Here is a 14022-nt window from a genome sequence, read left to right on the forward strand (position 1 = left end):
CCCTCCCTTCTCCTCTCTCTAAAAAATAAATAACCTTTTAAAAAATGCCTAAAAATAAATATTACCCTAATTTAAAAATTCTATTAACTGAAAAGCTTCAATAACTTTCTATCCTATTTTTTTAACTATATAAATACATATCTCAGGATTTACTTATGAGGAGGACCAGCACAATAATTTAAAAGATGTTAGAGATGTAAGACAAAAAGATAGCACCTATAGTCTTCGTACATTCTCAAATGTTATTAGATTGATACATAATTTGTAAAATATTTAAAACAATCTGAAAATGGAAGGTCTACAGAGTGAATTAGTATTTACTAGTGAAAAACAGAGCCACAGAAGAAGAAAATAACATTTTTTTTGTCTTCTTAAAAGTTATTATTGTTAAGCTCCATCCGGGGAAAAGGATTTTTGTCTGTTTTGTCTCTTATACCTAAAACAGTATCTGATACATTTTACTCAATAAATGTTGAGTGAATAACATTTATTAAAGAAAGCTGATGGTTATATTATTTATATATTTATTACTTCTTTGAGAAATTGGAGCTCACACCACAACTTCCAGAAGCCAGCTGAGCTGGCTCACCTGAAAAGCTTCCCTTCTTGATTGTTTCCACCACGCTTAAACGCACTCTTAGCCCATTCAGAAAGGTTGTGTAACTTGTTTCAGAACATGCTTGTAGTAAGAAGTAGAACTTCTAACTGGGGATTTGAACCTAAAAGTTCTGATTTCAGAAATGGTGCCCTGTTAAAAAAAAGGTTGAGGATAGTATATTACTACATATTTTTCATTTTACCTCTGGATTAATGGTGAAAGTTTTAGCAGATTTCCCAACACTGAGAAGATCAAATATTATTTCTTTCATTGCAAAATCCAAACGTTCCTAGAAAAAAAAAACCCCCACAATAAATCCTCCTTACTTGCTACTACATGTTAGGTATCATGCTAAGAATTATACATGTAATGGCAACAACACAGGTCTGTACCCATAAGAAATTCATAAATCTAGTTGTATACAAAAAATACATATAAATTATAGTTATAAATATGATTATAACACCTGAAACTAATATTGAATGTCAACTGTAATTGAAAAAAATCAAATAATAAAAAAATGATTACAGGTATTTTATTTAATTATCAAATGGTTTAATACCCAAACCAATGGAAAAAGTTTTAAGTATTCATTCACCAAAATCTTATTCAAAATCTACGTGCAGGAATTCGCAGAATGAAGACAGAAGACAGTCCCAGGACGGGCATGCAGCCGGCCCAGAGAGCAGAGGTTAGACAGGGACGGGGGACGGGCTCCGGAAGGGAATCCCCCAGAAAAAAATTAACTATTAAGATGAAGTGACGTGTGAGAGTTTTATAGTTGTGGCAGGATGTTGGTGTGAAACAGCTAAACCAAGCGAGTGCGTACAACCCTCTAGGGGTATGGGACGGACAGAGATACATCCTAGTGGTTAAGAGTTCCCTGAATACGACATCTAAAGTACAATTTGCTTTCACTCATCTTATGGACAGATTTATACTTACTAATTATCACTAGTTCTGTGCTCCAGTAAACAGAAATGTATTCATTTTATTTAAATATTCCTTACTTACTCACTGTCAAAATAACTACATTATGGGCCATTTAAATTGTCATATTTTTAGTTGAAAGAGAACGTGACGAACATCCTGAAATCAAACATCTTCCTAAGTTGAGGGGCAAGCCTACCTATGCTCCTGCAGGGCTGATGTCCCAAACAGGGGAATGTGATTAAAACCGTAGATTTGCTCACTCAGCAACCATTCAATCCCCTTCTCATAAACCTTCCTCAATGCAGAGTCTAGAAAGCTAAAATGGTATTTTCTAGGGTGCCCATAACAACAGGCTTTAGAATGTGATTCAGACCCAGCCAAGTGGTATACTCCTGCAAGTCTCTGGGAACTGGTACCGTGAGGAAGAGGAGGTGAAGAGGAGGAAGGCAGGGGGAAGAAATCTGTTTCATTGGTGGGGATTGCAGAAGCAGCATGTCTCCACAGCACCAGTGGTAACTTCTGAATCTGGCAACTCTTTGACTGTGGGGGAGGCAGCAGCTTCCTTGAAAACCCAATTCTATAGCTTCCTCTTAATCGTTCAGCCTTATTAGTGTTTCTGTGAGTTACTGGTAGCTCTTACAAAATCCCTTTGGGTTCAACTAGCTACAATGGATTCTAGTATCTATACCTAAGAACCTAGGAAATACAGATTATGAAAACAATTTTAAAACATCTTTTGAGATATTCAGGAGGTAATTAGTAAATGCACCAACTAAACTAAAAGTGCTTCTTCCACCTGTGGGTCTCCTTTCCTTCTCCAAGTGTGTGGCAATGTTTTAAACTTATTTTCACACAAACATACATACCCCCCCATCATATTCTTTCATTTTTTACTTTTTAAAGTATACATTTATTATTTCCACTACTGTAGAGTAATAAATGCTTTGCTGCCATGCTTTTAGATGTGTAATACATTTTCAGACTCCAAGTTACTGACACAGATTACTCTTATACATGGACACACGTATTATGAAGTGAAACACTCACCTGAGCAATGAACTGAATAATCTTCACAAATATATTGAGAGGTGTATCACGAGGAACCACACTACGTGAACCTTTTGGAAAAAGTGCTGACACTATGCTCATGAGACGACTATAGGAAAAAGAAATTAGTCATAATGAGACAATTAGATTAACCGAACATAAGCAAACTATTCTTCCTATTCTTCATAATACATCAGGAGAATTCATATTCCTCCACAAGGTATTTGTAATGTTGACTAAAATTGCCTTAGCATGGTAGTTTTTACCAATATTTTAAGTACACTTTGAAACAGAGGCACTTACCTTTGAGTTACAGTGTTGCTTTCACATTTTATTCTAATTACATAAACCCACAACAATCTGTACAAAGATTCCAGTGCAACTCGAGACATTTTAGGATCTTTATTCTGTTTAGAACAAAAGAGAATTAAAATAAGTTTATTTATTAAAGTACTTGCAATCATTTAAGAATAAATAATTTGTCAACAACTAAAAGGCCTCATTCCTCTTTTTTTCCTTCAATCTAACAGTTTTATATATGTAAGTACATACATTTGTGTACGGTAAGCACAGATAGTTCAAAAATAACCATATATATGGAAATCCTGAGCCATTCCTTGTACTCTTAAAATAAATAGGAAAATATTAGAATTATACTAATACCTCTAAGAACTTCAAAATTATACACACACATCAAATTACTTGATGGTAAATAGTTCACACAACAATACTGACATAATGATGGAAGAATTAGTAATCTTGGCAATAATTCTTTGTAACCTACTTACAGTTAAAACCTAGGACACCAAATGCTGTTACAGACATTTGCATTTATGAAACAATACAAAATATTGAGTGATTAGCCTTACACGAGGAAATGCGGACTAGCGGGTTAAGAGCACGGGCTCTGGAATTAGGAATGGCTGGCCAAACCCTGTCCTTGGATACTGTCATGTCACCTGATGCCACAACTTCCTCATCTCTAAAATGGAAGTAGTAGGGTACCGACCTCACAGATTTGGGAAATTGTGTGATAAGCACTGGACACATTGCCTGGTACATACTAAATGTTCAATCAGTGTCAGGTGTTATACCTTCAACTTTTTACTTAGAATCAGAACATTATTTAAATTATTATTACTTAGAATCAGGAAAGTATTCCATTTCAATCACGATTTGATCAACAAACCTTTTCTTCATATAAAAAAGTTAAGTTCTCAAATGACCAGTCATATAATGAGATTTAATTGTGAATACCAAAGATGTAGCTAATCATTTTAGTAGGAGAAACTCTTTACGTTGGTTGTAGGATGCACTGATTGCTATAAATTAGCATTCGTTTCATTTGGTTTGGAAGATTTCTTATTGTTAAGCAATTATTTTATATATAGCAACAGACAAAAGGGAGTTTTTAAATGCTAAGTATTAATAATTTAGCTCTTCTATTTTGTTTTCTTGAGACGGAGAATAATGAACATATAACTACTTAAAACTAAAAGCAATGTAAAAAGGGTAACAACTGAAGGTGTTTTAACAAAAGACAACCACTAAAACATATACTTTTGCACATTTACCTATATGAAGATTTGATGTAATTAAGAATGGAATATCAATTACTGTGTTAATGTAAATTAGACCACTTTAAAATTGAGGATTCTGGTTAACAATCAACATTCATTATCAAATATCTTAAATTCATCTTTTTGGGGCCGCATTAATATTAAACCTATAGAATATCCCTGCTGTGTGCTACTCTTCTGTTACAATATGAGAAGCGGGCATGAATAAATACATTAGACATGCAAAGCAATAATGGGTAAAATAAATAAGTAAGTAAGTAAGTAAATAAATAAATAAATAAATAAATAAGCAAGCCACACTTAAAGGAGATAAAGCAATATTTTACATTGACACAACTCACCTGGAGTGTTTCTATTTGTTTTCTGATACTGTTGTTAGATGGCATCTAAATAAAGCAATGTGAGACAGCAAACGTAAACATGAGATGCAGCACATGCATGTTAGATGAAAATAAGCACAAAACAAGACAGCTCCTCACCAAGGTCTCTATTTAGAAGAAATTTGAAATTTCCAAGACTGTGGCCAGAAACACTAAGAAAAAAAAAATCCCTGAATTTGGGCATCATGGAATACACCTACAATATTCAAGCTGAGAAAAAAAATACTTAAAATTTTTCATTATCTAATTTTTCCTCTCCGGAGCACTACATGAGTTCAAACAAATATGAATTTTTACAAGAAAATAAGCATAGCAGTAGAGAAAAAAAAATCTTCAAAAAATTTTTGTACGATGTGTACTTTTATTATTATTCTCTTAATTATTCTCCAGAAATTTTAAAATCATTTTTCACTTAATGACCTCAGTTGAAATGGGAAAATACCAAGTTCTGTTTGGGAACAAAAATAACATATTTAACATTTTTCAGTGAAAATAAACTAATGCTCTTTCTGCTATTCTGGGCCTACAGGACTAAAGCCCATTTTTCTCATGGTCACCAACTTCAAAAACTGATACGGTTTTTAAAAGTTGTGCAACATATAAAGTGCCTTGAAAATGTATCATATTTATTTTTTATGACCCCAGATGATATCTTTTTAATATCCTAGAACTGTATCAAAATATTCTTATAATATTCCTTACAGCATCATTCTTTATAGTCCATTAAAAGGTAACGTGGTAGACCAGAAAGAGCAAAAGTTAAGCAACTGGATGGCTCTAGATACAAATCTTTGGCTCCTTAAACATGGGTTACTTATTTCTCTTTTTTCAGTCTGTCACAGTAAGAATTAAATGATACTGTATTTAGAGAATCTAGCATATAGTAAATATTAGTAAAAATCAATTTTAAGAAGTAGGTCTAATAAATGAAAAATTGCTATAGATTTTTTTTTAAAATTAAGAGATGAGTTGAATTTCAAAATCAATTTAGGTAAGGTCTTTATCTTGAGCTAGTATTTACTATATTTAAAAAACAAATTATACCTGTCACAACAGGTAACTAATGTAGTTTTTCCCTGAATGCTCAATTCCTTACATCAACTATGCAGCATAGCTGCAGAATCTAAAACCTAATAAACAGGATCAAATTCATAAAATTTCTGCTGAATAGAGCCTTAATGTAAGTTAAGGGTTAATGGCCAAGACAACTACACTCCAAATATTCATGCTAAGTGGCTCTTGTCTCTTTTAGCCTGGCAGACTGACACAGCCATCCGTGAAAATGGACAACATGCCAGAGATATTGATCAGGAGGGAAGGGGTCAGAGCAAACAGAGCACCTTACACGAAAGCCTTAAGACGAAAATAAAAAGTTAAGGTACTGCGAAAGAACTGCAAATATGTTAGGTGGAAACGTAGATATATAAAAAAATTCCAACAAGCAACAGAAAAGTATGAATTGTTATGAAACAAAGCAACCTTCCGAGAACACTTAAAGGTATGCCTTAAAACATTTCATTGAAAGTAAGAAGAATCACATTACCCAGAATATTATCAATTCCCTTAAGTGCCTCTATCTATATAAATCATCAAAATAAGTACAAAAAACATTATATAATGTAATTAAGTAAATTAAAAACTGATTTTCTGGTTGCATATCACAAAGAATTTAATCAGCTTGCTTTGGCAGTGGGAACTTCCATAAATAAACCAAAGAGGGTTTATCAATCCTCATTCAAGCATGAATAATAACATCAACGTAGATCTAGAAGAAGAGCTAAAAATATTTTTCGAAGACTCACATTTTCTGTATACCTTACAAAAAAATCAAGGCATTTTTGAAAATGATACATAAAACCAGAAAAAAGACACATAGGATAACGCCCAGTGGGTCACTCTTGCAGTGTGAAAAGAAGGGCCAGTCTCATTTCTTACACCACCATGCGCTGTAGGGCCCAAGACAAAGTCACTTAATCTGTGTGTGCTGTCTTTGTCTTTAAAGTATAAGGTTTGCAGTCTTAACCTAAACTTAGAGGAATAACAGGAAATGAAATATCACGTCTGCCTGTTTATGTAACTTGCAAGCAAAGAGTCAAATGTATTAATCTATGTATCAAAACAGTATTCAAATCGAGCATTCACATGACATGCAGATGAGGAACACGCTCATGTTCTGTGTCAGTCATTAACAGTTCTCCTATCCACAGAAGAAAAGAAGATCCTGTTAGATCCTGCCAACATAGCTCCTTGGGCACATAATGATCCTTCTGTCTCAGTTTTGTTTTTAATACTAAGAGAGACCGGACATAGATGTGCCAAATAGTGCTGATTCAAGTCAGAATAATTTCAGAAGCTTTTATATCAATGTGGATCCTGCACCACACTTTAATTTGACTGGGCATACTTATATTAAATGTGCTTTTAGTAATACTTTGTTATCAAGACTTTTTTCATATTATTCAGACTTGAACTAACATTACTCAAAACAAAACACAATGTAAGTGTCTGAAGAGTTTTATAAGATTAATACTCTACAACTCTACAGGAATTTATTAACAAATACTGCTAGATCTAAGATAATGTAAAACATCAATCATTAAAAATGCACAATTTGCATTCATCAAGGCAAAGCAAATTTTCAATCAAAAGTTTCTTCACATCTATACATGATTGATTTTCTGTAGAAAAAAATGAAGTCTGTATAAGAAGTGGAGTATGGCAAACTATTAATTATTTAAATGTACCAATAGTAAAGAAAAGTTTTATTATGCATAATTCTATGTATATGCATAAGTGAATACACTACAGTCAGTATTTTTAAGTCATAAATGAGATTACTTCTTACCTTTAAATGTGACAAACAGTTCTGTAGGAAAATATGCCAGTTATTTAAAAAAAACTGTTTCTGACTGACACACAAAAGGCAGGTAATTAGTGGATATAGAGCCTATAGAAGACAAATAAAAGAGAGAGTTAACACTTTCCATGAAAAAGCACTGGACTTATCAATTATATTTCATTTATCCTCATAAACAAGGAAAATAAAAGACTTTTATGCAGTTTTCCCATTTACGATAAAAATTACGATCCCCTAAGAGTAATCTAACAAAGAATGATAAGGGGCAAATTTTCTGGGAGAACAATTCTTCGATCTATCACGTCCTCCCTGAGTGAGAACGTGCTACCGTCTTCCCCTAGAGCCACCGCTCCCTCGATCGGTGCAGGGGTTATGAACACGGGCCCTGGGATCAGAGGACACACTGGCATTCAAGTTTCAGCTTTTTGCCGCGTGTCTGACCTCAGGGAGGATACATTATGAGCTCTAGGACTCATTTTCCTAAAATGTAAAAGTGAAAAATAATAATCATACATATCCTACAAGACTGTGAGGCTTAAAGACAAAGGATGCAAAGCACTTACTTGCCTGGCACTATGAACATTTTATTATTATTATTATTATTACTATGACTCTGTCTTAAGTGGTCAAGTATTTGTCCAATTCTCCAAACTTTCCCCCAGTTGCTTGAAAATTTACAGAGAAATCCCTCAGATACAGGAAATGAGTAGTTATGTCGGGTGGGGGGGATCTCTGAATAGAAAAAATGTTATTTGACAGAGATGGGTGCCTAAATAATTTGATGCTTCAAGAATGCAATGTATTATAATGTAAAATAAACTTTAATACAAGGTTTAATACAAAGGTGCATTCAACCTTTCCCATATTGTAATGCATAATTTAAAGCACCTGTCAAGCCAGGTAAATACCTAGAATGAAGCCTGAATAATAACCTATCAAATACAGAGCTAGTTAAATTAAGAAGAGAAAGGTTTTCTTACATATTTTTTATTTTTATTTTATATATTTGTAAATGTTTATTATTATTATTATTTTATTTATAAATCATGTTAATTCTATTACAATTGTCTCAATTTTTACACCTTTACCCCCCTCCGCCCATCCCACCCCCACCCCCCGCTCCGACAGGCAATCCCCACTCTGTTGTCCATGTCCATGGGTCATTCATACATGTTCTTTGTCTAGTCCCTTCCCCTTCTTTCCACCATTGTCCTCTTTCCCCAGCCCCTTTGGTCACTTTCAGTCTGATCCATGTTTCTGTGCCTGTGGTTTATTTTGTTCATTAGTTTATTTTGTTGAATAGAGTCCACTTAGAGGTGAGATCACATGGTAATTGTCTTTCATCAACTGGCTTATTTCACTTAGCTTAATAAGAATAGAAAGTTTTAAAAAGAGGAGTAAGTATATAAAATTTGCCCTTACATTATACTTTGTATATTTGACAATTTCAATTTTTACTATTCTTTTACATCTCCACTGAATTCATAAATCAATTACTAAGACTCCTAATTAAATATGTAAATGTTTGAAAATTTTCTCAATACCAATGAATGCTTCTTTCTGGAGCTCAGTTCAAAAGTAGTCTGATAAAGCATCTCCACAAAATTTTTCAAACAGGGAACATTCACTTCATTTTTAACAGCCTAGGGGAAAAGATAATGCAAAAAGAAAAAAAGTGGTTACTAACATTTGCTCAAACTACAAGAACTTCCTGTAAGGTTTAAAACTGGTTAATAATTCACTGAGGATCTCATTGAAGTCCAGTACTATAATGTGCCACCTGACCAAATATTAAGGAACTGAGATAAACCTTGACCCCTGGTCCCTGCCCTGAGCGAATGGCAGAGAATATAGGCAAGTGAACAGGTGGTATAACAGATGCTGTAAGAGGAAAGTGAAGTTCTCTGCAGTCTTGGAGCAGTCAGAAGGGGCCCCCATGGAAAAACTTCACAAGACACATCTAAGCTGAATCCAGTGTCCCTTACCTGAAATATTCCAATAGCTTCCCATTTCACCTCTCTGGCCTTACCGCCCACTATTCTGGCCCCCTGCACTGGGACCCAGCTGCACTAGCGAGCTCCCTTGCTGTTCCCAGAACACATCACACATGCTCTTGCTTCAGGATGCCTAACCTTGTTCCTTCTGCCTAAGAAACTCTTCCCCCAGATAATAGCATGTCTTACTCCCTCATTCCTTTACTCAGTTTTTGCTCAGTTCTCACCATCTTTTTTAAGGTGGTGATCTTTCCCAATCACTCTACCCAATTTCAACTCCTTTACCATTTCAGCAATTTTAACCCCTCTTCCCTGCTTTACGTTTCTCCATAGTACTTACCACCATCTGTATACTACATATTTTACACACAGGCTTATTGTGCTCTCCTTGAAAGGAAGCTATAGGAGGAGGGAGTCTCTCCTCCCTTGATCATTGTATCCCCTGCGCAGAGAAGAGGCCCTGGCAGACAGACAGCCCTCAATACATAGAGTAAATGGGTAAGTAGAGTCCAACCAGGTAAAGGGAGCAGGGAGGTAATTAAGAAAGGCAAGGATGTTCCAGGCAGAGGCAGCGGTTAATGGGTCAGACTGTGTCATTCCCCCGCCTCGACCCCAAATTCCTGTGTTGAAGTCCTAACCCCACATACCTCCTAATGTGACCTTATTTGAAAACAGGTCATTGTAGATGTAATTAGTTCAGTTAGGATGATGTCATATTAGGGGTAGGGGTTATTCTAACATGACTGATGTCCTTAAAAAGGGAGAAATTTGGACACAGACATGCACGTAAGGAAAATACCATGTGAACATGAAAGCAGAGATGGGGGTGAGACTTCTAGAAACCAAGGAATGCTAAAGATTGTCCATAAACCATCAGAAGCCAGGCAAGAGGCATGGAACCGATTCTCTGTGAGACAATAGATTTTTGTTGTTTAAGCTATCTAATTTGTGGTACTATGTTAGGGGTGCCCCCAGCAAACTAATAAACCACAGAAGCAAATACAGCATCAAAGGAGAATTAGGCCACATAGAGACAATGGAGCATTGTCAAGGGTCTGGCTTCCTACAACTGGACAAATCACGAACTAGGAGAAACTATTCACGAAGCCTGTATCTGATAAAATACTTGTATCCATAATATATTTTAAAAATATAAAAATAAATGTCTCAAAACTCAATCAAAAAAACAAATAACTCAATACAGATATGGGAAAAAATATTTCAACAGGCATTTTGTCAAAAAAATATGTGGATTACAAATAAGGACATGAAAAGATTCTCAAAAGCATTAGTCATTAGAGAAATGCAAATTAAAAATCAGAACAAGACACTGTAACACACCTCTTATAAGAGCTAAAATTAAAAAGACTGGTGGAGGAACGAGAACTCTCACAAACAGCTTGTGGGAATGTAAAATGGTACAACCACTTTGGAACATAGTTTGCCAGTTTTTTAAAGAGTTAAACATATAACAACCATTTGGCCCAGCAATTCCACTCCTTGGTTTTTAACTACCACCACCCGCCTCCCCCCACCCCCGGCAAAAAAAAGCTTATGTTCATACATAAGCTTATACATGAAAGTTCATAGTAACTTTAATTGTAACAGCTAAAAGCTAGAAACAATCCAAAGGTCCAAACACAGGTAAGCATAACCAAACTGCAGTATAGCCATACCATGAAATACTACTCAAGAATGAATAAGCTACTGATATATTCTACAGCATAGCTGGACTGCAAAATAATTATGCCAAGTGAAAGAAGTCAGAAAACGTTTGCACTGTGAGACTGCATTAACATAAAATTCTAGGAAACCCAGAACTGGTGTAGAGGAACTGAAAGTTCAATGGTTGCTTAAGAAGAGGTGGGGGTGAGTAAGAGTGGGGATTAAAAAGGAACACAAGGGAACGTTTAGAGTGTGATAGGTACGTTCGTTATCTTGAATGTGGTGATTGATCCACAGGCATGTACATGTGTCAAAGTGTACACTTTAAATATGTGTAGCTTATTTTATGTCAATTTTACCTTCACAAATCTTAAAGCTAAGAATAATAAACTCACATATATGAATCATTTATACTACAATGTGCAATATACTGAAAATGAGTAGCATTATCACATACCACGCAGAAAAACTAGTGGGTCTGGGCGTGGGGCATGGGGAGGGGATCGAGACCAAGAAACAAAAAAAATCTATAATAGCATGCTATAAATTTTATTACTATAGATACTTCATTACTAGTAACTGCAAAGTTAGTTTTGAATAACACACTGTATGTACACCATAAAAAGTTACTGCCTTCATATTTTCTAAATAATTCAGAGGACATATTTTAATAGGTATGATGTCATGGAAACTACAGAACAGAACATATAAAATCAAGCCAGTCCTGTAAATTCCAGGATGTATGTGACATTATTTTTAAATTCTTCAGTGGCTACTGAAACGGCTGTCATTTCGTTAAGGAGAGAAAGCCATGATTAAATGCAGTGTGGTATATTGAGCCACTTCAGACAACCATTATGCTGGATGCAAATACTTGGACTCCTGTTTCTGAATCTTGAGGGCTTGTTCTTTTGTTAAAAGACTGATGGATGCTCTTTTGTTATGTTGCTAATAATCATTTTCCCCTATGCCCAAATTGCATTCAGAGTTTCTGCTTAATTGTCATTAGATTACCAGAAAGTAAGAATATTTCATGGAGCACCTTCTTTAGTAAAAAGGTACTTTTAAAACAGTATAAAAATAAATATATACTTACAGCAGCTACAGGGATAAGAATCTCCACAAATAAACCGGCAAGTGCATGTTTTATATCTTTATCTTTTACTTCTAAGAAATACTGAGCACATTCCTTGGGGTGGGGAGGGAGATATATTAGGTTAGCAAAAAAGGAAGATTAACTAATTTTTCATATCATAGTAATTTTGTAAACACTGCAATTTTACCAAAAAGCTATGGTCAAAGCATGCTTAAATTTAAAAAAAAAAGAAAGTTAATTTACACTTGTGAATACTTAATAATTGGAATAAATAATTAATAACAATGTCAATTTATATATATTTTGTTTCTTTTTAAAAGTCAGGAAGAGCAAGAAACGCCATTGTTAGGCCAGATCTCTGCAACTGAGAGGGTATATCACCTGCATAAACTGAAATGAAGCTTCAAAATCTTCTACAGGATACATTTTCACTCGGAAAAATTTCATTCCCATTATTAAGCTGATGACACTTTGTACCACATGTGGACTTTGTTCCTTAAGTCGCAGTTCTTTTAATTCTGTCATAAACTTCTTCCTCACAGCCTGAAACCTTTAATGCACACAGATACATAATTTCATATGAGTTAAAAACACTAATTTCCTACATGTTATTTAAGGTTGAAATCAAAAGGCGCTTTACCTAAACATCATCTCCTTTCTCTACCCTCATCAAAATTAACAGAAAAACATACAGAGGAAGACAAAAATATTTGTTATTCTCAATTTCCTATTTATTTCTTTTAAAACCAGAAGTTCCTTAAAGTGGACTAACAGGATTTATTTATTCCTCTATAATCATTGATACAGCACCATTACCATTTAATAATTAATAATTATAATAAAAATAAGATCCAATAACCCACCCAAAAAACTTCCCCATGTAAATCAGAGTGTCTCCGATTTTTAAGGCTCCTTCTAATAAAGCCCGCAATTTGAGTTATATAGACAGTGGACTGAGAGAGGTAAAGCAAGCCATTACAGACTATTAATTACCACTCAAAACTAGTATCTCACTGCACTGCAGAAAAGCTGAAGAAGGGTGGGAGGGCATGGGTCTCACAGTCTGAATCAGCTCAAGAACCAAAACAATTTGAAAACGTGAGTGCCATCCTGGACTCAAACGGCCGCAACTGCTAAGGCCACTACATTTCTCATTGCTTACACTGAAAAGAAGATATCTAATTGTTTATTAATTGTTTATTAACCAGTAATACTTCATTTTCCTCCTCTATATACTATAAAACAACTAAAGATTTTACTGTTAATGTTACTTGGAGAAGCCAGTTCCTGAAAGTTGAAATGACAAAAGAAGTATGCTTTCCAATGGTCCCTGACTACAGTGAGAGGAAGAAGAAAATCACATATTAGTGAGATATGGGTACATGAAAGGAAGTTTAACTTATCTATTTCCATTTGACTACTGGAGACTACAATACCATTTTTCATGAAAGTATTCTTTTGTGTTATATTAAAACATTTATAAAGTGAATAAATACCTTGACATTGCAATAGTATGAGAACCCAAAGGTTTTTTTCTTTTACTAAATTTCTCATAATAATTATTAGTCACCACAATCAAAGGAAATGCATAGGCAAGACTGTAACACGTCTCACAGCCTTTTCTCTTCTCCCCTCCCAGGCTTATTATGTGTACGGGTGGGAAACCCCTCAAGGTTGCTGAGTGACTTATGAGGGTGAGCATCATTTCACAAATTACCTTGGCCATTTGGATTTATAACCTTTACCATCCTAGAATTAACTTAGTGATGATGCTATGTTCTCCTGCATCCCACTTCCTAATGTATAATTTAGAATTTCTAATCTATAACCTTGATAGAAATTCATTTTTGATTAAAAATTTAAAAATCATGA

At 34.6% G+C, this 14022-nt stretch overlaps 1 protein-coding gene across 1 annotated transcript in view; it reads right to left on the reverse strand.

The window, feature by feature from the left end:
* The window catches only part of FRYL (FRY like transcription coactivator), a 148507-nt gene that overhangs the window by 88001 nt on the left and 46484 nt on the right, over window positions 1–14022 (reverse strand). The window contains exons 8-14 of the mRNA XM_054582148.1: window positions 12532–12700; window positions 12151–12243; window positions 8940–9038; window positions 7384–7485; window positions 2882–2985; window positions 2579–2687; window positions 801–887 (exon numbers count right to left, since the gene is read on the reverse strand). Coding sequence (XP_054438123.1) covers window positions 801–887; window positions 2579–2687; window positions 2882–2985; window positions 7384–7485; window positions 8940–9038; window positions 12151–12243; window positions 12532–12700 — 763 coding nt within the window. The remainder of the gene's footprint in view (window positions 1–800; window positions 888–2578; window positions 2688–2881; window positions 2986–7383; window positions 7486–8939; window positions 9039–12150; window positions 12244–12531; window positions 12701–14022) is intronic.

Source organism: Pteronotus mesoamericanus, unplaced genomic scaffold (genome assembly GCF_021234165.1).
Source record: "Pteronotus mesoamericanus isolate MK-2021 breed Mesoamerican mustached bat unplaced genomic scaffold, CSHL_Meso_final contig_68, whole genome shotgun sequence".
NCBI classification, from domain to species: Eukaryota; Metazoa; Chordata; class Mammalia; order Chiroptera; family Mormoopidae; genus Pteronotus; species Pteronotus mesoamericanus.